The 24,943-nt window shown below is 39.1% G+C and overlaps 1 protein-coding gene across 8 annotated transcripts in view; it reads left to right on the top strand.

Moving 5' to 3' along the window:
• The window catches only part of fam172a (family with sequence similarity 172 member A), a 562,233-nt gene that overhangs the window by 276,920 nt on the left and 260,370 nt on the right, over nucleotides 1–24,943 (top strand). For all 8 annotated transcript variants that reach the window (XM_043709291.1, XM_043709302.1, XM_043709318.1 and 5 more), the window contains exon 8: nucleotides 11,912–12,031. In XM_043709291.1, coding sequence (XP_043565226.1) covers nucleotides 11,912–12,031 — 120 coding nt within the window. The remainder of the gene's footprint in view (nucleotides 1–11,911; nucleotides 12,032–24,943) is intronic.

Below are 24,943 nucleotides of genomic sequence, written 5' to 3'. Positions count from 1 at the left end.
GTGACCATCCTCCAAGGTGGACTTCTGGACAGGCAGCAGAGAAAAGTGGCCGAGCAGAGGCTGATTTCTAAGTTCGGTACCCATAGGGAGGGCCTCGACCGGGACCTTGGGTTCATGTCACATTACAGGTGACCACCATTGCACTACACACAAACACAGATACTCCTACACACACACACTCTCACATACACACGGGCACACATACACACAGACGCGCACACAGACACCCACACACTCCCTTACAGACACACACACTCCGACATTCACACATGCAGCCCCTCACAGACTTAAGACACTCTGCACTCACTACACACACACTCATACACTTTCTCACACTCACAACTCCCAACCCAGACAGACATACACACACAGACAGACAAAAACCCACATGCACACATATATTTTGTGGGGTGAATTTGTACTTGCAAGGTTACATTGTACTTTGTTCAAAAACTGCATGCATTCATGTAGAACTCTGAGCTCAAGAACTGCATGAATTTATGTAAAACTCCGTTATCTCACTTTTTAGATTAGAATCAATCCAAGCATCATGGCATAGACAGAGAACACAGGGGGCCAACACCTTCAATATATTGTCTAGCTATCACCATTGTTAACAGCTAACCCAAGAATGCAACTTTTTTAAAAAAAAGGTTTTATGATTTACACGTGAAAGAAGTGAAACTATCACTGTATTCTAACAGATGACAGGCTTAACAGACAGTCAGTTTTTCAATGTATAATTTCAGTTACATCACACTGTAAATTTTTGCTATAAATTCTGTTACGATTGAGCCCTCCATTATCACCTGATGAAGGAACGTTGCTCCAAAAGCTAGTGTGCTTCCAATTAAACCTGTTGGATTATAACCTGGCATTGTGTGATTTTTAAGAATCTTACCATTAGCCCAGTACTCTTTATTCCTGCTGCTCCTTCCAAAGTGAATGACCTCACTCTTTTCCGCATTAAACTCCATTTGCCACCTCTAAGCCCAGCTCTGCAGCTTATCTATGTCCCTATGCCACAATATCCTTCGGCACTATCTACAACTCTACTGACTTCAGTGTCATCTGCAAATTTACTAACTCATCCATCTGCACCCTCATCCAGATCACTTATAAAAACGATAAACAGCAGTGGCCCCAAAACAGATCATTGTGGCACACCACTAGTAACTGAACTCCTAGATGAACATTTCCCATCAACCACCACCCTCTGTCTTCTTCCATCTAGCAAATTTCTGATCACCCTCAATCCCATACCTCTGTATTTTGTGCAATAGCCTACCGTGAACTTATCAAACTCCTTACCGAAATCCACATACACTACTTAACCGCTTTACCCTCATCCACCTGTTTGGTCACCTTCTCAAAGAGCTCAATAAGGCTTATGAGGCATGACTTACCCTTCATAAAAACCATGGTGACTATCCCTAATCAACTTATTTCTTTCTAGATGATTATAAATCCTGTCTTTTATAACCTTCTCCAACACTTTACCCACAACCGAAATAAAGCTCACTGGTCTATAATTACCAGGGTTGTCTCTACACCCCCTTCTTGATCAAGGGAAAAACACTTGCTATCCTCCAGTCTTCTGGCACTGTTCCTGCAGACAATGATGACATAAAGATCAAAGGCAAAGGCTCTGCAATCTCCTCCCTGGCTTCCCAGAGAATCCTAGGATAAATTCCATCTGGCCCAGGGGACTTATTGTGGAATTGGATTTGTTTCTCAGCCATCTTGTCCTGACCCTTCAGAATTTTAAATAAATCTATCAAATTATTCCATTATGTCCTCCATTCCAACAAGTGAAGTTATATTTTTTTCAAGCCTTGTTTTATATTTCCTCATATTAGGCAACATCATATTAAATATGCAGTATCCTATCTGTTGTTTCAATATTCTAATGGCTTGGTGGCAAAAAAGGCAAATAATATTCGAAGAATAGTCTAAATTTTATTTTGGTTTACGACTAAAACTCAACTTTTATGTTCTGTGCCTCTTGCAACAAAACACAATATCCCATTATGTACTTCAGGATCTTATTTTGTTGAAGTGCTGCTTTAATGAAGTTATGATACTTAACACCAAATCCTTCTGAGTTGCCAAGGTCAGTCAACTTTCACACTTTTGCTATTTATTGAACCGAAATACACAAATTCATATATACAACAAAAAGGTAGGTCTTTGGTCAGCGAATGCTATTCCCAGCCATGACATTGAGCGGCATTCCAGAAAGTTTATGGTATAATCTATACTTAAGGGCAGGACTGAGTGGTTTGCTGTTGGAGGGCTTTTAGAAGAATTTAAATGGAGGTTCAATCTGCCCTTGCACATAAATGTAAATAATCTCCTTGTACTATTTGAAGAAAAACAGCTATTTCTTCAATGTAAGCTTTAAAAATGGTTTATATCTTTGTTGTTGTAAAAACTTGTGCACAAATTGGTTGCTACATTTTCTGTACCACAACAGTGACAACACTTGAAAAGTACTTAATAGATTGGATATGTCTTGAGATCAGTGAAGACACTTCAAGTCCAAATTCTTTCTTATAGTTGCTGATATTGATTTCCACCTGCACACTTCTTTGTCTACTTCACCACTTATTATGAGCTTCCTCAGATTTAAATTACCAAGCATATTTTACGATATTCTGTATATTTGGGCAACATTCCCTAAAACGTTACATCCAAATTTCATGCATGGCAGTGATTAGAGACATTCACAGAATATGACAATATGAAATAATTTGGGTAACAGTAAATTTTGACTATTTGCAAAGTGTCCTCCGTATAGGATGCAACAAAATCCAGGATCAGACATTCTTACCACATTTTTAAATTGACCAATTTCCCAGCAGATCTAATATAATGAATTTAATTATCAATGCATGTTTGAAGAGTACTTTGAAACTAAACATTGATTTTATATGGAGAGAAAACACATTTTGGATTTCTAGCTGAGATAAATTGGCAATCCTTATTTACATTCGATATGAGATTATAACTGCACAGTTCATAAATGGGTTAAAATATGTTTCATATTTTTTATAAGGCCTAGTTGGCAACAGGAATAGATTGGAAGACATCCCAATATATATGCTGGGCTTCTCTCAAAACAAAATTGGGAGTCTTGCCAAACCGGGGGATTATTCTAGGAATGCTATTTTGAGATAAGTAACAAATTTACTCTTTAATTATTGAAAGATGACTTAACTTGGAAGTGTAATGTTGATGTTTCACTTTTATACAGCAAATAGTACTTGTTTTCATTCCTTGATCTGACTTAGTGGAATATATCATAAATGTGCCCACACAACTGGGGTGGATGCAGTGGTGAGGGAGAAAGGATACTATCCAGAACAATATAAAGTTGGCAATTAGAAGCATGAAGCAATGTTTGAAAAGAGAAATTAATAGAAGAGCCAGACATTCATGATTTATGGTGGGATCAAAGTAGCACTAATTTGAAAGTGTCTGGTTGTATTAAACTTCACTATGTGAGGGCAGGGACTCCAAATATGTGCTGGTTATATTTTGAGAGCAGCAGAGTTTTGTTTGTGTTTAGTGTTCAGCGAAAGCCTTTGCTTTTGTGACAGAATAAGGTGTTAAAAACTTCAACAAAGGTAATACAAAACAGAAGTGCCAATTCAATTGATAAATTTAACTATGCTGTGAAACTTTATCTGTCGACTTTTTTTGTTATGTGTAAGCATTATCATGGGCATTAGAAATTTGAGATAAAAAGATAACATTTTTCAGTTAACAATTTTGAATGGTTGGATGATTTTTTTTAACTTTTATTGGGACATTCTTTTTTAGATTAGATTCCCTACAGCATGGAAACAGACCCATCAAGTCCACACCGACCCTCCGAAGAGCAACTCACCCAGACCCATTCCCCTATATTCACCCCTGACTAATGCACCTAACACTATGGGCAATTTAGCCCGGCTAATTCACCTGACCTACACATCTTTGGATTGTGGGAGGAAACTGGAGCACCCAGAGGAAACCCACACAGACACAAGGAAAATGTGCAAACTCCACACAGACAGTGGCCCGAGGGGGTATTGAACCCGGGTCTCTGGTGCTCTGAGGCAGCAGTGCTAACCACTGAGCCATCTTCTTAAGTATTTTAAGATTGATTAGTTTTCTAACCCCTTAATGGCTTTGCACTGACAGCCTGTCCTTTTTATTCATATATTCTCTTCAGCACTGATGTATTCCTCTCTTACTTGAAAAGAGTTGACGCTTTTCAATAATGACTGAAGCATGCTGGAAAGCAGTAGAATAGCAGTTTAAATCAGTATAGTGGAAGCATGAACTTTGCGCAAAAGATTGGGATTTAAGTCGGGAACTAGTGGAACATTAAGTTAAAAATCACACAAATCCAGATTATAGGAGAAAGTGAGGACTGCAGATGCTGGAGATCAGAGTCAAGAGTGTGGTGCTGGAAAAGCACAGCAGGTCAGGCAGCATCCTGAGTAGGAGAATCAACATTTCAGGCAAAAGACTTTCATTAGGAATGAGAAATCCAGATTATAGTCCACCAGGTTTATTTGGAAGCACTAGGTTTTGGAGTACTGCTCCTTCATCAGGTGGTTATGGACATTAGATATGATAGATAGTCTAGATAGGTGGAAATGGAACCAACCTAATGAGAGCCGAAAGAACTGCAGATGCTGTGAATCAGAAACAAAACCGAAGTTGCTGGAAAAGATACAGATCTGGTGGCATCTTTCAAGAGAAATCAGAGTTCACATTTCAGATGTGGTGACCTTTCCTCAGAACTGATGATAGCTAGGAAAATGTCAGTTTATCTGCAGAAGATAAGGTGGGGGCTGGGGATAAGGAGTAAACAATAGATGGGGTAGAGCCCAAAGAGAGAAGCTCAGCGCAAGCTGGAAGAACAACACCTCATTTTTCACTTGGGACCCCTCAGCCCTCCAGACTCAACATCGAGTTCAATCATTTTAGGGCTGGAACTCTCCCATGCCTAGCCCGCAACCCCATGCATCAGGCCTTGCTATCACATAGTCTGCCATACAAACTACTTGTTGTTAGCCATTTACACACTCCCATTAACATCTATCCACTCTCCCAGACAATCATTAGAACTTCTTTGTCTGTCCAACTGTCTTCTCTCTCTTTGGGCTCTATCCCCACCTATTATTTACTCCTACCCCCTCCCCTCACCCTATCTTCTGCATATAAGCTGATATTTTCCAACCTAATGAAAGAGCTTACTGTATGGTGCAAGGCTAACACAGTCTATTTCGTGGATGTCTGCAAGATGCGACATTGTAAGTAATGAAAATGGAATATCAGGAAGAATCAACAGTAGTGTAAGGACAGCAGAAGATTGAAGCAGTTAGCATTGAGGTACAGGTCAACACTGCTGAGTAGTGCCAAATGTAAACACGGAAACTGAATTTTGATGACCAAGTATGAGGTACAGAAAATGTGTCTATTTAACATCATAGAAAAGCAGAATTGAAATAAGGTGATAGAAGAGATATGATATAATAATATAAAACAGGAAAAATGTGAAACACACACAAGAAACTGTTGGGAATGTATAACTGTGATATTATATATTAAATATAGAAGGCTAATTTGTTTTTATATAGCAGAATGGATACAGCGTATTAAACAAAATGGCTGTCGGAAGTTACATAGGTGATTCTTGTTGATTTACTTCAGCTATTCAAAAGGCAGGGAGGCTAGTATGTTGCCTAGTAGCAAACATAAAGACAAGCATTGGAATTCAAATATCCCTTTGGTTAACATGATGGGTTTTTGCAGAAGTTGGAACTTAAAAGCTTCAGCGACGAGCAAGAAGCTAGACGAAACTCCAACATGGATTTTGGGCTTAATTGACTTTGCTTTGTGGGACAATAATAAACAAAAATTAACATAGTGACCACCCTACATTTGATCAGTACAAAGTTGTGAATTTAGATTAGAAACCATAACTGGCCAGGAAGATCTCTGAGAGACAGCATCTTCAAAGATGAGAGTAATTAGCTAAAGAGAAATATTTTGCCAAAATAAACCAGTTCTCTGAAAGAGTCGAGGCAATCTGCAAGTGTCATGGCTGCAGAACTACTGAGGAATAAGAAACTGTTTCTGTCTCTCTCGCTCTCTTTCTGTCTGTTTCTGTCTTTCTCTCACTGTCTCAAAGCCTGCTCATCTTACTGAGTTAAACAAAAATAAAATACTGCAGGTAGAGTCATAGAGATGTACAGCACGGAAACAGACCCTTCGGTCCAATTCATCCATGCCGACCAGATATCCCAACCCAATCTAGTCCCACCTGCCAGCATCCGGCCCATATCCCTCCAAACCTTCCTGTTCAAAAACCCATCCAAATGCCTCTTAAATGTTGCAATTGTACCAGCCTCCACCACTTCCTCTGGCAGCTCATTCCATACACATACCACCCTCTTTGTGAAAATGTTGCCACTTAGGTCTCTTTTATATCTTTCCTCTCTCACCCTAAACCTATGCCCTCTAGTTCTGGACTCGCCGACCCCAGGAAAAAGACTTTGTCAATTTACCCTATCCATGCCCCTTATAATTTTGTAAACCTCTATAAGGTCACCCCTCAGCCTCTGATGCTCCAGGGAAAACAGCCCCAGCCTGTTCAGCCTCTCCCTACAGCTCTCTACAGCTCAAATCCTCCAACCCTGGCAACATCCTTGTAAATCTTTTCTGAACCCTTTCAAGTTTCACAACATCTTTCCGATAGGAAGGAGACCAAAATTATACGCAATATTCCAACAATGGCCTAACCAATGTCCTGTACAGCCGCAACATGACCTCCCAACTCCTGTACTCAATACTCTGACCAATAAAGGAAAGCAGACCAAACGCCTTCTTCACTATCCTATCTACCTGCGACTCCACGTTCAAGGAACTATGAACCTGTACTCCAGCAACACTCCCTCGGACCTTACCATTAAATGTTTACGTCCTGTTAAGATTTACTTTCCCAGAATGCAGCACCTCACATTTATCTGAATTAAACTTCATCTGCCACTCCTCTGCTCATTGGCTCATCTGATCATGATCCTATTGTAATCTGAGGTAACCCTCTTCGCTGTTCACTCCACCTCCAATTTTGGTATCATCTGCAAACTTACTAACTGTACCTTTTATGCTTGCATCCAAATCATTTATGTAAATGACAAAATGTAGTGGGCCCAACACCAATCCTTGTGGCACTCCACTGGTCACAGGCCGCCAGCCTGAAAAACCACCCTCCACCACCACCCTCTGTCTTCTACCTTTCAGCCACTTCTGTAAAAAAATGGCTAGTTCTCCCTGTATTCTGTGAGATCTAACCTTGCTAATCAGTCTCCCTTGGGGAACCTTGTTGAACACCTTACTGAAATCCATATAGTTCACCTTTACCGCTCTGTCCTCATCAATCTTCTTTATTACTTCCTCAAAAAACTCAATCAAGTTTGTGAGACATGATTTCCCACGCACAAAGCCATGTGAATATCCCTAATCAGTCCTTGCCTTTCCAAATACATGTAAATCCTGTCCCTCAGGATTCCCTCCAACAACTTGCCCACCACTGACGTCAGGCTCACTGGTCTATAGTTCCCTGGCTTGTCCTTAAACAGTGGCACCACATTAGCTAACCTCCAGTCTTCCAGCACTTCACCCATGACTATTGATGATACAAATACCTCACCAAGAGGCCCACCAATCACTTCTCTAGCTTCCCACAGAGTTCTAGGGTGCACTGATAGGTCCGAGGGATTTATCCACCTTTATGCATTTCAAAACATTCAGCACTTCCTCCTCTGTAATTTGGACATTTTGCAAGGTGTCACCATCTATTTCCCTACAGTCTATATCTTGCATTTCCTTTTCCACAGTAAATACTGATGCAAATACTCATTTACTATCTCCCCCATTTTCTGCAGCTCCACACATAGGCTGCCTTGCTGATCTTTGAGGGGCCCTATTCTCTCCCTAGTTACCCTTTTGTCCTTAACGTATTTGTAAAATGCTGGAAATCTGAAACAAACACAAAGAATGCTGAAGAAACTCAGCAAATTCATGGAGGAAGAAAGAGAGCCAAGCTTTGAGTTTGATATGACACTTCATTAGAACTTACTGAATTAACCTGCATGAGCAATCTTTAACTATTCAACTGCAGACTTCATCACACTGGATAAATTCTGACTTCAGGTTTCAACCACTTCAACTTTGAGAAGTCTTCAAAAAGGCCAGCCTCTGTAAACAAGGTTTACAGTGATAATGGACTCATCCAATTTTCATCTTTACAAGGATCTATGATCCATGTGTACCCTATCCATGTCTACTATCTGTAATCATTGTATCTGTATTTTTTATCATGTTTTTACTTAGTAACTTTCAGGAACAGTTGTACAATAAATCAATGTTTTGCTTTGAAAGTAAAGTTTTGCTGTTGGTTATTTTTAAATTGGAGCTGTAAAAAATGGTGACTAAACAAACCAAGTGATTCACAGTTCACTGGCCATGTTATGGACATACCTGGTATTCATGACAAAATGCTTACATTAGAAAGTTCTGAGAAACTAATGTGACATTGCTTATGATAAGCTGGAGAATTTTTTTTTCATTTACTCATTTATGTATGATTACCATTAAAGCTTTTTCCAATTTCCTGAAATGAATCATTCATCACTTCTATTCTTCCATACCATTAGACTATTGAATGCACTTTCTAGCCTCACATAATGCTGATCTTGTTAACATTGATCTCTCTTGTATGCCTTGTGCAATGTAACCTGTGTGCCTTGTCTAAATCTTTTGTTCTGTACATCCTTGCTTACTATGATCTGCCTGTACTGCTCGTTGGACTTTGGAAGATATGACAATGAACAAATCAATCAAATTTACTCATGCATTCTCATGTAGTTTTGTCATAACTGAGCCTGCACCTTTTCTGCTATCTCTCCTTTTGTCCCTTTAATGCCTGCATTAGTGATCTTGTCCTTGAGTTCACAAGTGCTTATCTTTAACAAGACTATAAAACCATAAGACAGGAGCAAAGTTAAGCCATTTGGCCCATCGAGCCTGCTCTGACAATAGAACATAGCTGATTTGTTTATCAACCCCACTCTTCTGCCTTTGTCGTAATCCTCGATACCTTTACCATTCAATAACCTACCTCTGTCTTAAATACACGTAATGAGTTGGGTTCCATAGCCTTGTGCAGCAATGAGTTCCACAAATTAACAATCTTTTGGCTGAAGAGATTCCTCCTCATCTCAAGGGTTGTCTCTGTATTCTGAGCTGGTGTCTTTACCTCCTAGTTTCTCCTGTTTGATGAAATATCCTCTCCATGTCCACTCTATCCAGTCCCTTCTATCTTGGAATTATTCTTGTAAACCTCCTCTGGACCCTCTCCAATACCAACACATCCATCCTCACATATAGGATCCAAAGTTGCTCATAATATTTCAAATGTGGTCTGACTAGAGCCTTATGCAACTTCAGCAGTACTTTTCTACTCTTGTATTCTAGCCCACTTGAAATGAATGCAAACAGAGTCATAGAGTCATAAAGATATACAGCATGAAACAGGCCCTTTGGTCCAACTCGTCTATGCCAATCTGATATCCTAAATTAATTTAGTCTCATTTGCCAGCATTTGGCTCATGCCCCTTTAAATCCTTCCCTATTTATATACCCATACAGATGCCTTTTAAATGTTGTAGTTGTACCAGCCTCCATCACTTCCTCTGGCAGCTCATTCCATACATGTACCACCCGTGAAAGAATTGCTCCTTTTAAATCTTTCCTCTCTCACCTTAAATCTATGCCCTCTTGTATTGGATTTCCCTATCCTGAGAAAAAGAACTTGACTATTCGTCCTATCCATGCCCTTCATGATTTATGGGCATCAATAAGGTCACCCCTCAGCCTCTGACACCTTTCTAATTGCCAACTGAAGCTACATGTTAACCTTAAAGAATCCTGGACTAGGACTTCTAAATGTGCATCAGGTTTCCAAAGCCTTTCCCCATTTCGAAAATAGTCAGTGCCTCTATTCTTCTGACCAAACTGCATGACCTCACACTTTCCCATATTATATTCCAAATGTCACTTCTTTGCCCACTCTCCTAGCCTGTCTAAGTCCTTCTGAGCTTCCCCACTTCGTCAGCACCATCTCTCCCTCCACCTAATTTTATGTCATCGGCAAACTTTGCAACAATGTCCTCAGTTCCATTAAACAGATGTATAACATGAATAGTCGTGGCCCCAACATGGACATCTGTGGAACTCCATTAGTCACCACCTACTATCTTGAAAAAGATCCTTTTTATCCCTTCTTTTTGCCAGTCAGCCAGTCCTCCATCCATGTCACTACCTTGCCCTAAAACTTGCCCCTTATCTTAGCAGCCTTCTGTGTGGCATCCTGTCAGAGGACTTCTGGAAATCCAAATAGATAATGTCCATTGGCTCTCCTTTGTCAAACTTGCTTGTAGAATTCTACAGCTGAAGCTGTCCTGACTCAGCCCTATTTTACCATGCACTTTCAATCAATCTGCAATCTCACCCATAGTAATGGATTCTAAAATGCTCTAATCAGGCTAACCGGTCTATAGTTTCCTGTCTCCTGCCTCCCTTCTTTCTTAAACAAGGGTGTTACATTATCAATTTTTCAGTCTTCTGGGACCCTTCCTGACTCCAGTGATTCCTGAAAGATCACCACCAATATTGCTATAATCTCTTTAGTTATCTCCTTCAGAACTCTGAAGTGTAGTCCATCTGGTCCTGATTATTTATCCACCTTCAATCCTTGCAGCTTGCCCAGCACCTCCTTAGTGAGCTTATAGCTTCTTATTGCTTTAAATATGGAAAAACCAATTTCGAAGCACTGACATAGGAACAAAATCTTTCAACACAAAAGCAAAATTCTGTGGATAATGAAAAACTGAACTAAAGACAAAATGCTGGAACTACTCAGCATGTCAATTAGTACCTGTGAAGGGAGAAGAATTGTTTCAATTTGATGACCATCTGGAAGAAGGATAGAGATATAACAGATTTTAATTAAGTACAGAGATACTAAAAAGAGTGAAAAATTATAAAGGGAGTTTCAATAGTTGGGTGATAGAAGAGATGAAATAATAAAAAAAACTGTGGCAAGAAAAAGACGATAATATAGGGAGAAGAAAAGAAACAAAAGCTGTGCTTATAGAATGGAACCAACATATTCCATTCAATAAATTGTAGCAGATCTTAAGATCTTGCTGTGAAGCATTTTTTTCAGAAAAGTACTTAATTATATTATGTTCACTAAGTGTCATGAAGGTAGGTAGGACTACTGCAGCTCAGAGGACATATTTCCCTGGATGTAAATAGTTCAATGGTGGATGCAAATAGGAAGAACAGACAAATAGAAATCCCACACATTAATCTACTGATTCATGCATCCAGTTTTCACTGCAATAGGCCAAGGTAATCCTTAAATTTTTTTCCCCCATTTGAAATAAGTCTATCCAGGGATGTTTTGAAATACCTCTGGAGTTGGTGGGACCTGAACCTGGGTGCCAGGTAATTCTCAACGATGAAATACATGAAGTAAAGCACCTGTTAGTCAGTTAAATACCCAATATTTAGAGGTTATCATCAAAAGAATGATAAGTTTTTAAACATAGATTTGTTAATTTTGGAAACAAAATCCACAAGTATCTTTTTGCAATAAATTGATTTTTTAAAAACATGATGAGAGGACAAGAGAATAGACCAGAATGCATGGTGCTTTCAGAGGACTGACACTCTTATGGTGGAATGAAAAATTTTATTAAAACATTTACTTATTATTTAATGAGTAGCTTAAATCTTCAAGTTGGATTTGCATTTTTAATTTTTATTTTCATTCCTTTCACAGGATAACAGCACTCCAGAAGAACATACACTCTATGTCTGGGATCACTTCATTTCTAGATCCTCTGCCAAGAATGTAGTATTTGTTGCCCACAGTTATGGTGGCCTGGTGTTTGTGGAGTTAGTAAGTACTTTGTCTCACTGCCAGATGAGCCAAATCTGATGCCTGTTCTTTTTTTTACTACAGATTTCATACATCCTTAGCTTAAGGCATTTTTTACTCAGTGAAATGATGTAAATATGAATTTTTAATCACCAAAACACATGATATTGGCAAATGTATTTATGTGGCTTCTTTTTGCAGTATAATCTATAATGCCAAAATAAGTGTATAAGAAGGATATTATGAAAGATGTAAAACATGTCTGGCAAATAAACGTGGTTTTAACGCTCCTTACTATTAGTTTTCAGACTGTTTAGCATTAAAAAATTCCTTGATTAAAAGAGAGATTGTTTAGTAATCAGCACTATTGAAAACAAAGTTGTCATACCGTCTCTTCCCAAATAGCAAGTGGATATTTTGAAAATAATTTATTTGGAGATAACCTGTAATTGCCATATCTCTGGGTGACATATCCTTTAGAAAGATTTTGATACTGTTTTGACAGAGTTGTATGGTTTTTCTTTTTCCTGCTTGTTTGTGTTGTCTGCCAAAATTTTGACCCGACTGCGAGCAGTGATTTTCTTATTCTGGCTACAAGTGGCCAGGGGCATTTCAGTATAAATGAAGTTCTGTGTTTTGTTAGGGAGAATAAGCAGATATATACTTCTTTGATAATGAGTCCAAATGGGTAGAAACGCTAATAAATCAAGGGTTATAGGTACACAAATTCCTAAAACTAGCAAAGCAGGTTAATATTGCCATAAAGATGTCACAAAAGCACCAAAGCTTATTTCTAGAAATTTTATCTTATTCATGCATGAGATGAAGGCATCGCTGGCTAGATCAGTATTTACTGCCCATCCCTCATTGCCAAGAGGGAGTTAAGAGTCAGCCACATTGCTGTGAGTCTTGTGTCACATGTAGGCCGGACAAGGCAAGATTGACAGATATCCTTTCCTAAAGGGCTTTAATATAGAAATAAAAGTCAGATTAGTTCTGTAACAGCTGCATAGAACCTTGATTAGGTCACAGTGTGCAAGTTCTGGTCTCAGTATTTTAAATTGATAAATAGACACTGGAGAAGGTGCCACAAACTTCACAAATATGATACCAGTACCTGAGGTTGAGAAAAGTTGAATATGCTGGAAAAATTTTCTCTTGAAAATGTAAAGATATAGATGTTTAAGATGATGAAAGGAATCAACAAGATAGATGGAAAAAATGTTTACACTTGTACAGCAGTCCAAAAGTAGAGGGTCCTAAATATAAGATAGTCACTTATGAATGCAATAAGTAATTCAGGAGAAGCTTCTTTACTCAAAGAATGCAGATTTTGCTGCTGGTGAAGCACACATCAACGAATATTCTAATTGAATTGGATGAAGAAGGTTGGTAGCAGACTTGTGTGTTAGAGACAAAAAAACTGCAGATGCTGGAATCCAAAGTAGACAAGAAGGAGGCTGGAAGAATACAGCAAGCTAGGCAGCATCAGGAGGTGGAGAAGTCAATGTTTCAGGTATAACTGTTCTTCAGGAATGAGGCTTGTGTGTACCACAAACATCAGCAAAGACCATCTGGGCAGAATGATCTGTTGTGATATTGTAGACTTTATGTAAGTTATTATATGCCTAATGGTACCATTGCATATGTGTGAACTTGACCATGATGCTTTACAAACTATTTCACCATGAAAGTCATAGAAAGCCATGTCTATAATGTATACTTTCAAGATGGTTAAGGAATAGTAATCAAGTTAATAATCACACTCGCTTAACTTTTTCTTACCTGTATGAGGAATGCTCAACTATTGCTTGAACTATTGCTATCAGTTTACTCACTCAGTATAAACTGGGATTTTTTTATCTTTGTATTTCGTCTTTCATAAAACAATTTCTAACAAAGTACAATAGATCAGAGACTTTTCTTTAGTGATACTAAGGGAAGCTCTGAAAACTTGGGGGAACACAATGTTATAAGTGAACTGTTCGGTAATAAATATCATTTGTCCCAGGTAGATGAAAATAAGCAATGCCATTTCCTGCTTTTATTTCAGATTTTAAAAAAGTTTGTTTTATATTAAAACTAACTTTTGGATCATTACAACAATGAATAAGCAATTTGTATAGGCAAACTCCACCACAAACTCATACAAGACAGGAATTAAAGGCAAAATTGCTGGGACTTTTATTTAATTCCTTTTTCAAAACAGAGCAATTAAATGCTAGTTTACAATGATTTAAAATTAACTATAAATGAATATGAATCCTCATGTTTAATTATGTTTTATCAATTTATTTTAATATATGTTCAGTGAAAGTCAAATTTATGGTTTTTGGATTTACTAATTTTTTTAAAATCCTAGAAACTGAATTAAAAATGTATTGAAGTTTTGAAATGGTGCATGAAATGATTGACCCTTATTCAGTAAAGTATTGGTGTTGCTTACAGATATGGTAAATTATGTTTGTACTTCGATTAACAATTGCAAAGTCTTGCCACCTAAAGACTGAAATGAAGAGCAGTGGATGACCAGTGTGACATTCTTTCTATGTATGTCTCTCATCACACTGGTGGATATTTTTTCCACTTTTGTTCTTCATTATAATGCATCCAGATGTCTCAGAGCTAGGCTTGACATCTGACCTTGGGGCTAGAGGGTGAAGATGCCCCTTAGCCTGTGAATTTATCCCAGGCTGAGCTAAAGTTTTCCATAAGGCATTCTGGTCTTGGTTCAGGAAGTAACAAGTAAATGAGAAGTTATAAAGATGTTTTTTCAGGAAAGGAGTGTAGTGAGAGGAATAAGTTCTCAAGACTTCTTGCAGTGCAGGGGCTGAATGCATGAATGGCATGACATAATGCATCCACAGGCACATCTAATATCTGTCACAAAGAAACTAGAACTTAAAAAAAGCGATGACATTGATGTATCATTATGTCTTCATATTAATGGGTGCTACAATTAATCATTTTAGGACAGTGTGTCTCTTTCCCTTCAGTACACACTCTCACTCAATGTTTTTTGCAGTATACTATAGTTAATTACAAATTTTCAGGTGTTTGAAATAAAATGTTGCAGTTTACTTTGTCACAAACCAATTAATTGATGCAAAACAACATGTTGAAAATAATATAATTATTACAACAATGCATTTCATGTATAATTTACGCAGAATATATATTTAAAATATAAATAAATATTTATCTTATACAAATATGAAGTACTTTATATTTTTAAACAGGTATATCTGTAATTTTCTTAAAGGCTTCTAATATTAAAACATTTGGTATAATGCCTAAAAGTGTAATTACAGGTTGAGCTGAATTTTCAAGACTATTAGAAACATGTAATATTCTGTGACATATAAATTAGTTTGTTTGGAAAATGGCTTCACATCCATTTGACATGAAGTCTGTCTATTTTGTAAAGTTTTGGCAAATTCCAGTGCAGAAAGTATGTGGCACTTTATGACCATATCTAAATATAGTACCCTAAGTTACTAATGATTATTTTGTTTCAAAAGCAACTTTAGTCAAAAAAGAGACATTAAACATTCAGGGGCTAAATTTTAATACATCCCAAAAGCGTACTAGTATCGTGATAAAGATTTGTACATTTCAAATTTGATACAAACATATTGCCAGCTTTAAACTGCCTACTGACTAACATCATCAAAGGATACATCCAGCACTAGCTGCACTGTTGAACCAATATACACTTCAGCAGGAGTTAAAGCTAATGTTCACCTCTTTCAGCCAACCTGTGCCTATAAAACAAGCATTGCAGATGAAGCAAATTCTGCAAGTTGTTCTACAACTGATTCTGATAAAATTCAGAAGACTGGCCCAATATGGGAAAGAGTGGGCTCCAAGATTTTCAGACGTTGTATCCAAGACTCTAATGAAATAATTGAGAGGTCGGACATTGAACTGATCAGACATACTCAAAGGGCAGTGGAAACAGACAGGTGTGGATCTCACACTGGGATTCCTGAATCTTACCTTTTTTGGCCAAATGCAGCTGCATTGTGTTGCATTTTTTGGAGGGATTCTTGCCACAAGGATTTGTGAGCTTTCTTGTGTCTTATCACTGTGTCTCATGAATTACCTACCCAGTCCCTACGGAGTTCCTCACATTCAATTCTATGCTGATCCTATCATATAGTATTCCCAGAACAACACACTGGATATCTGCTAAAATATGGTAATCCCAGCATCAAAACATCTTTACAAGGCTGACAGGCACCCAGAGGAGCACTTGGTTTCTCAAGCTACCCTGCTCAGTCAAGGACATTTTCTGAAGATGTCAAGGAAAGGAAGTGATACCACATTCTCTTATAGGGTACTGGAGGTCCTGGTGGAGGTGGTGGTGCAGAGGGGAGGATTCCTGTTCCTGGAGGATTGGCAGAGGTGGTCTTGCCACCAGACCCAGGCAGTCTGGTCCAAGGTCATCACTAGGATCAATCCCTCTTTGATAGATTGAAGGAAAAGCCAGCAGTGCCATAAGAAGTGCCATAATGTCCTTCTCTCCTGCATCAGGATAATGTCTTCTGTCTGCCACTTCTCACTCACTCCATGTCTGCTACTGCATCCACCTCCCACCTAGGCTCATGTCATTGTGACTATTGTTTACAACATCTTTCCTTACTCTCTGAAACACCAGCAATCACCCATATCCCCTAACCTTCCCCAGGAAAGTCACTTCCTTGACTTCTCAAGGTGAGAGTATCAAGACCTCCACAGGCTGCCTCCTGTATTCACTACCAGCTCAGGTATTGTCATCTCAGTGGAATGTAAGGTTTAGAAAGTATGGGAGCACAATCTGGTGAGCACCTTCACTGTAACGACTCTGCATTTGGCTGAGGAAGAAATGCTGCAGGCTACTGACACTTAGAGGGTTGCTGATGAGCAGACATTTGGACAGCCTGATACAGGAGAGGACCCTGTTGCATCGGCAGTCCGAAAGGAACAGGAGCAAAAGACAGGCATGTGGAATGCAATGGCCCTTATTGCCCAGAAACTACAGCAGTGTAGCAAATCATGTGACCATTTGGCTGCCTCCATGGATAGGTAGGCAGGAGAGCCAGTCCCAGCACACAGGTGAAGTGAACCTATCTACACTCATTGCCCCACGCATTTCTCCTGAGGAGCAACTAGAGCGCAGAGAACATAATGTTCACTTCAGGTGCTCCCTCCTCACATATAGGCAGGGTAAGGAAGCAAGCAGTTGGAGAAGGAGCTAGGACAAGAGAAGGCATAGATGGTACGAGCATGTGGCTAACTAAATAAGCACTAAGAGAGCAATTGAACAGCTCTGAGATACAGCAAGGTTCAATCTCTGAGTTAGTTGCCTGTGCGCAAAGTGTCCCTGCAGCCACCTTTCAATACTGGTTGCCAGTGCACTCTGCAGTGCAAGTCCATGCTTCCCGAGCAGCCAGCAAGCAAATCGTGGAGGTGCCATGTTGGTGGTGAGAGGTTAACAAATGCCAGATGCTGATGTCAATGAATGAGAGTTGCAAACAGCTGGTGCATGAACATTGTGTCCTGAGATGCTGTTTGGTTCTAAGCAATATAGGGATCCTTCACAGCAAGCAGTGAGCTTAAGTCACATGCTTTGATTTCCAAACCCATTGGTTTCATGAGGCTAGAAATCAATCTCAGCCGAAATTATACTCATCTGTGGAGCATCAACAAATCCTTGGTTAGGCAATTCCAACAATTGACAGCCTTCTGAATGAAAGAATTCCTCCTCACCTCAGAACTAAATAATTCTGAAGTTGTGTCCAGTTGTCTCGATTTCCCCACCAGAGAAAGCAACCTCAGTTTCCAGATGGTTCAGAACCATATAGAGTCATAGAGATGTACAGCACGGAAACATACCCTTCAGTCCAACTTGTCCATGCCGACCAGATATCCCAACCCAATCTAGTCCCACCTGCCAGTGCCTGGCCCATATGCCTCCAAATCGTTCCTATTCATATACCCATCCAGATGCCTTTTAAATGTTGCAATTGTACTACCATCCACCACTTACTCAGGCAGCGCATTCCATATATGTACCACCCTCTAAGAGAAAAGGTTGCCTCTTAGGTCTCTTTTATATCTTTCCCCTCTAATCCTAAACCTATGCCCTCTATTTCTGGACTCCCCACCCCAGTGAAAAGACTTTTGTCTATTTATCCCATCCATGCTCCTCATGATTTGTAAACCTTGCATGGTTTAATGAGATTATCTCTCATTCTTCTAAAGTCCAGAAGTATAGGCCCAATTTACTCAGCCTCTCATTATAGTACAATCTTCTTATCCTAGGAGCCAATGTAATGAACCTTCACCATATCACCTCTAACAGATGTACATTCTTCGTTAGGTATAGAGACAAAAACTGTGCAGAGTATCCCGATGTGATCTCAACAAATGCCTATAAGATTACGGCAGGACTTCCTTATTCTTGTGCTTCAATCCTTTTCCAAAGTGAAGGCCAAAGTGTGATTTGCCTTCTTACCTGCTTGTTTTACCTGCATGGTAACATTTTCAATATGTTCCTTGGGTGCACCCAGTCTTTCTGAGCAACAACTTTTAAAAGATTTATACCTTTTTAAAGAATATTCTGTTTCCAAATTGTGATACCAAAGTGAATTATTTTGCTTTATTCTTTCATGGGATGTAGGTGTTGCTCGCAGGGTGGAATTTGTTGCTCATCCCTAAATGCGCTTGAATTGAGTGGCTTACTGAGCCATTTCAGGGAGCAGTTTAGAGTCAAGAACATTGGGTCTGAAGTCATGTCTAGGTCAGGCCAGGTCAAGCTGGCAAATTTCTTTCCCTGAACGACACTAGTGAACCAAACAACAATTGATGAAAGTATGGTCATCATTACTGAGAAAACATTCAACCCCAGATTTACTATTTAATTGAATTTGATTTCCATCACTTGCCATGACAAGACCTGAGCCCATGTTTCCTGAGCATTTGCCTGAGATTATTAGTTCAGTGACATTACCACTATATCACAGTATCCCCTCACATTTTCTCAGTATGCTCCATTGACCACATTATTGCCTTATCACTGAAACTTTCTCTACCTCTTCACATCTGTGATCTCTCTGTATCTTCATTACAGATTACATCTCACATAGACTTGGATACGTTACACTTGATCTTTTTATTTAGGCATTAATATAGTTTATAAAACAGCCGAGACCTAGCACTGATCCTTCTGTAATCCCTTGATTACTCTCTATTTCTGGTGTGTAACTTATGTCCTTCACTGGGAAAGCAAACACAAGGTATTTGTTCAACATCTCTGCTATTTCTTTATTCTCCACAGAAATTTCTAATCTCACTGCCTCTGCAAGACAAATGTTTACTTTATCTACTCTTCTTTCTGTAGACTTACAAAAGCTCTTAATGTCAGTTCTTGTATTCTTAGCTAGTTAACTCATTTTTTTCCCCATTTCATGAAATCTTTGTTCGTCTTTGCTGGTTTCTGAAACACAGCCAATCTTTGGCCTGCTGCTATTCTATACAACAGTATAAGTCTCTATTTCTAGTCTAATACTGCCCTTCACTACCCCGATGAGCAATCTGTATTTCTTTTTCTTGAAGTGTTTATTTTTGAATGTAATGAGCCTGACACCAACCTTGCACCTACCGCGAAAATGATGACCAATGTAGCACAAGCAGAAGTGACCCAAACCCTAAGTCATGCAGTAGATGATTAAATTGAAGTCAGGCAAGCTCAGTTTGCACAATTGACACATATTGTAAAGGGTCTTGCAGGATTCCACAGCAGTCCATTCGATTTTCCTTTATAAAATCATATGGAGCATGGATAGAGTGAATAGTCAAGGTCTTTTCCCCAGGAATGGTGGGGGGGGGGGGGGGGGGTCCAGAACTAGACGGCATAGGTTTAAGGTGAGAGGGAAAAGATTTAAAGGGTTCTAAGGGGTAACTTCACGTAGAGAGCGGTGCATGTATTGACAGAACTGCTGGAAGAAGTGTTGGAGGCTGGTACAATTACAACATTTAAAAGGAATCAGGTTGGGTATGTGAATAGGAAGGATTTAGAGGGATACAGGCCAAATGCTAGCAAGTGGGACTAGATTAATTTAGGATATCTGTTTGGCATTGATGAAGTGGATGAAAGGGTCTCTTTCTGTGCTGTACATCTCTATGACTCTGTGACATTATTATAATTTGATGAGGTGATCCCCGGGGTGTCACAAAGGTTCTGCAGAGAACATATTTATGCCTTCACTCAGAATAACAGTATTATATCCTTCCATCAGTGCTATTTGCCCGTCCTCTCCTGCTGCATTAGATGCAGCAGACTGATAAAATTTGACACAGTCTACATTATATTGCAGGGCTGTCTTAGAGTAGTCCAAGTACTGGAAGCATCACTTGAACACCAGAGCCATGACCCAAGTGATCAGCAGATAGTTCTTGTTAGCCAATAACCAAGGTCTGTTCTCTGGCACGTACCAGATATTTATTTGTACAATATGTTGAATGTGATCACATACCAGTTGCACATTTAAGGATTTGGAAACCTTTATGGATTCATTATATTTCCAAATTTCGATGTGGTACCTGCAAAGCAATGTTACCTGCATTAACTAGCAATCTGCACCTTATGTAAATTGGCTATTCTGGCAAAGTTACATAAACACTGCATTTGCTTCTGTCTGGAAAGAGAGAAGGCGATGTATTGTTCTAAACATTTGGTGCAATGTCACCTCCCATCTACAACTGTAGAAGGCAAAGAGTGAAATATGGATGGTAGGGATCCCAACACAAAGGTATTCGTGGCCATGTTCACCTTCAGGACCTGGGGTAATGCTGTCCTGGACAAGCTCTGAAACTTAGCGTCTGTCTGCTGTAGTGACAGACTTCAGTGAGTAGCTCCTTAGTGAAGTTGAAGCATCTACTGTTCTATTCCTGACTTAGGTTGAGGTGGGTGAATTGCCCTTCCTCTCTCCCTTTAGCAGCCTGTCATTCTCTGCGCCACTTTTGCTTATTCTTCGTGTCATTCTATAAGGCAAATGGGATTGAGACTGTGGCACTCATTACTGAAAGCAAGTGATTTTAACAGAATGAGATCTTCAACACATGCCACACTGCTCCCTGTAGAAGTCACAACTTTATAAATGTCAGTTCAACCACCAAATATGCATGCAAGGTTAACAGCAGCAATAGCTCAGAGAGCTGAGCTCTAGAATGTACAATGAGAGTGAAATCTACATACCAACTGATGTCACAATCAGCCTTTTCATGCAGATTCCTTGTATGCTAATTCACATAAAATGATGTCTGGCCCATTCCCCAACCACAAGTGATATTGTGGTGGCCAGACACCATTTTGAGGCAAAAAGACACTTGCAGTGCCAAACATAAGGCATAAAGTTACCACATTCGACTGCCTTTATGTCAGATTTTTATGATTAATTTATCACTGGCAAAATTGTACATTGTTAGTAATTAAAGCATGTCTTTGAGGAACAAAATTTACTGTGTACCATTGTTAAGTGCTTGTTAAGAAACAAAAGTTGTTTTCGTCTTCACCCTGGGTGATAACTTGGTGCAGTGTATTGCCTGCTAATGGGAAAATTGCCCGTTGTGTACCAGGAGGAAAATAAACCTATGTGTCCAGAAATGTTGCAGAATATAATGAATAGCTATCAAAAATATTTAAATAACACCTCTTTAAGCGTATCTTCTGCCTGTCAGTGCCACACCTCCTGCAAATATCTGTTCCTGAGTTACTCAAGAAAATTTCCCTCTTTAAAACCATTCGAAGCCTCTGCATCTTTCATGTCAACTGAACAAGTTAAGTCCTTTTAAATGATATTGAAAGCAGTGGACTTTCAGTAGAATAGCTCCAATGAGAGCTAAGGACTTGGAAAAAAAGGTATTGACATGCTTTGGCTAGAAGTGGTAGGGTTAGAGGGCTATTGCTAAAATTAGGTCTGTATCCTGCAGCTTGCATCTAGAAGAATGAGGGTTCCAATCAACTGGCATAAATCTGAAGAGGTTGACTCTCGGAATTTCAGGACCAACATGTTTTTAGAAACTTTGCAAATGCATTTTAGGTTCTGTGCTTGAACTAAACATAGCACATAATTTGGAAGTTATAGATTGTACCTGAGCCTTTACAAGTCTGTAACTTACTTAAAAGTTGATTAAGCAATATTAGAACTTCTTTGTATCTGACAGGTGTTACTGTAAAAGAGAGGGAATACCTTAACTTTTCTGAAACAATAAGCTGTGTGTCTACTAAGTTGTATCTTTTCTCAAGTTATAATAGATAATAAAGGGACAAGCTTCTTTAGCTATTCTGATGCATACATACTTTAACTCCAAAGCAGGCAGCTTCTGCTAAATCTTGATAAGCTCAGCCCCAGTGTCACTTCAGAGTGATTTTAGATTGCAAGGTCCATAACAGGCAGTGCAATGGGAATTTTGAGGACCAGCAGTTAGAATAAGATATTTGATAATATTAGCTAACATATCATGAAGGAAGAAGAGAACTGGCAACATGAATGAGAAAATCCTGCTGTACATTGATACAGGCTTTGAAGTTGGCTTGGATCTTGAAAGAGGAAGTAATTTCACTTTTAGTTTTTAAAGTAATGTTCTCCCCCTACCAGTGATATATTTAAAAGGCTAGATCATCGAAGCTAGAACATAGTATATATTTTCAGAGATCCATAAGGCAAAATGCCCTCCTAGCCTAACAACTATAATATCCGACTGCTTCTAATTATAGCTGCATCGCTGAATCACCAATAAATGCCACAATCTCCATACAACAAATTTTTTTTTATATAGAACCCAATGTGGAAACAGCCCTTTTGGCACAACATGTCCACATCGACCCTCTGAAGTCCAACCCGCCCAGAGCCATTCCCCTACCTTATTACTCTACATTTTTCCTTTGACTAATGAACCTAACCTACACATCCCTGATTACTATGGGTAATTTAGCATGGCCAATTCACATAACCTGCACATCTTTGGATTGTGGGAGGAAGCCGGAACACGCGGAGGAAACCCATGCAGACACGAGGAGAATGTGCAAACTCTACACAGACAGTCGCCCAAGGCTGGAATTGAACCCTGGCGCTGTGAGGCAGCAGTGTTAACCACTGAGTCACTGTGCTGCCCATTGTATATTGTATATATTGTTTATTATAATATACAATTAGAAATTCCTTTTGCTGTTTAAGCAGAGGTTAGAGTTTATATGTACATACATACATATAAACAAATCAAAGAATCAAGAAACACTTGAGGGGAAGGTAAGCTATGGAGATAAAAGCAAAAAATGTAATCGATTTGGATTGCTCTACAGAGGAGAAAGTGAGGTCTGCAGATGCTGGAGATCAGAGCTGAAAATGTGTTGCTGGAAAAGCGCAGCAGGTCAGGCAGCATCCAGGGAACAGGAGAATCGACGTTTCGGGCATAAGCCCTTCTTCAGGAATGAGGAAAGTTTATCCAGCAGACTAAGATAAAAGGTAGGGAGGAGGGACTTGGGGGAGGGGTGTCGGAAATGCGATAGGTGGAAAGAGCTCTTCCTCCAACCGTCGTGTTGTTGTGGTCTGGCGATGGAGGAGTCCAAAGATCTGCATATCCATGGTGGAGTGGGAGGGGGAGTTGAAGTGTTGCTCTACAGAGGGCAGACATGGATTCAGAGAGCTCCTCTGTTCAAAAATTATTCTGATCTCCATATTTATTAAAAAGGCTTACAATACAGAACACCCTTCCACTAGGACACAGAACAATTCCTTCATATATGCATTTCTTTTTTGTAGAACTATCTGACAATTGATTTATTGCACCCTCCAATTTATTTTTGGGTATTTCTTTCCAGCATTTGTTTCAAGGGAACATGATCAATCCATAACTTTTCCAGTCACTTTACAAATAGCATCCCATGTCCTCTACCACCATAAGATATAGTGTTTCAGTCAGTCTACTTTTAAAAGCCCATTTTACTTTCTTGATTCCTTAGATACAAGACCACATTTACCATTCTCGATCATCTCATTTCAGTACCCATCAGGAAGTTTAGAATGGGAACATTGCTAAAAATGCCAAACTCCATGTTTTTTGGGGCACCTAAGGATTGCATTTTTACAGATTTGACTTCATTAAGTATTTTATTTAGCTTTAAAGCATTCTTTACTTCAGAGTGTTTCATTATGGTTCCTAACATCAGAAGCTGCATGTGTTTGAATGTGAATGTGCAACCAATCCAACAAGTTTCACAATTGCTCTTTTTTTTATCTTTCTGTAATGACCAAGTGCCGTTAATGGGATTGTTGATTTAAACTTATTGGAAATCTACATTATCAAAGCAAGTATATTTAAACCAGTTCAATTGATGCCAGCAGCCCTTTAGCATTTTGCTAAAGTAGTGTTCCATATTCCCTGCATGACATCAATGACCCAATCAAAAGTACTTCATTGGTTGTGAGGAAATTTGATCTGGTAATTTTGATGGCAATAACAGAAAAGCAGACTATATTTTAACAGGTGACAAACGTCTAAATGTTGCAGTTGAGAAAGACTTGGTTGTACAAAGAGAAAGAATTTGGAAGATTGGCAGGCAGGTACAGCAAGTAATTAGGTAGACAAGTGACATGTTGACATTTATTGCAAGGGGGTTAGTGCATATGAATTACAAAGTTGTTTAGATTGTTCAGAACATTGATAAGACCACACCAAAAATACTGCGAGCTGTCTTAATCTCATATTTAAACAAAGATAGTACCTGGATTGAAGTTTAGCAAAGGTTCAGTCATTTGGGTCCTGGGTTAAGAGATTTTCCAATGATAAGAGGCTTACATTCTCTGGATTCTGGATTAGTGGTGCTGGAAGAGCACAGCAGTTCAGGCAGCATCCAAGGAGCTTCGAAATCGACGTTTCGGGCAAAAG

The sequence above is a fragment of the Chiloscyllium plagiosum genome, chromosome 2 (genome assembly GCF_004010195.1).
Source record: "Chiloscyllium plagiosum isolate BGI_BamShark_2017 chromosome 2, ASM401019v2, whole genome shotgun sequence".
Classification (NCBI taxonomy): domain Eukaryota; kingdom Metazoa; phylum Chordata; class Chondrichthyes; order Orectolobiformes; family Hemiscylliidae; genus Chiloscyllium; species Chiloscyllium plagiosum.
The sequence above is the reverse complement of the archived record's forward strand: the minus strand, read 5'-3'. Positions and strand labels throughout refer to the sequence as shown.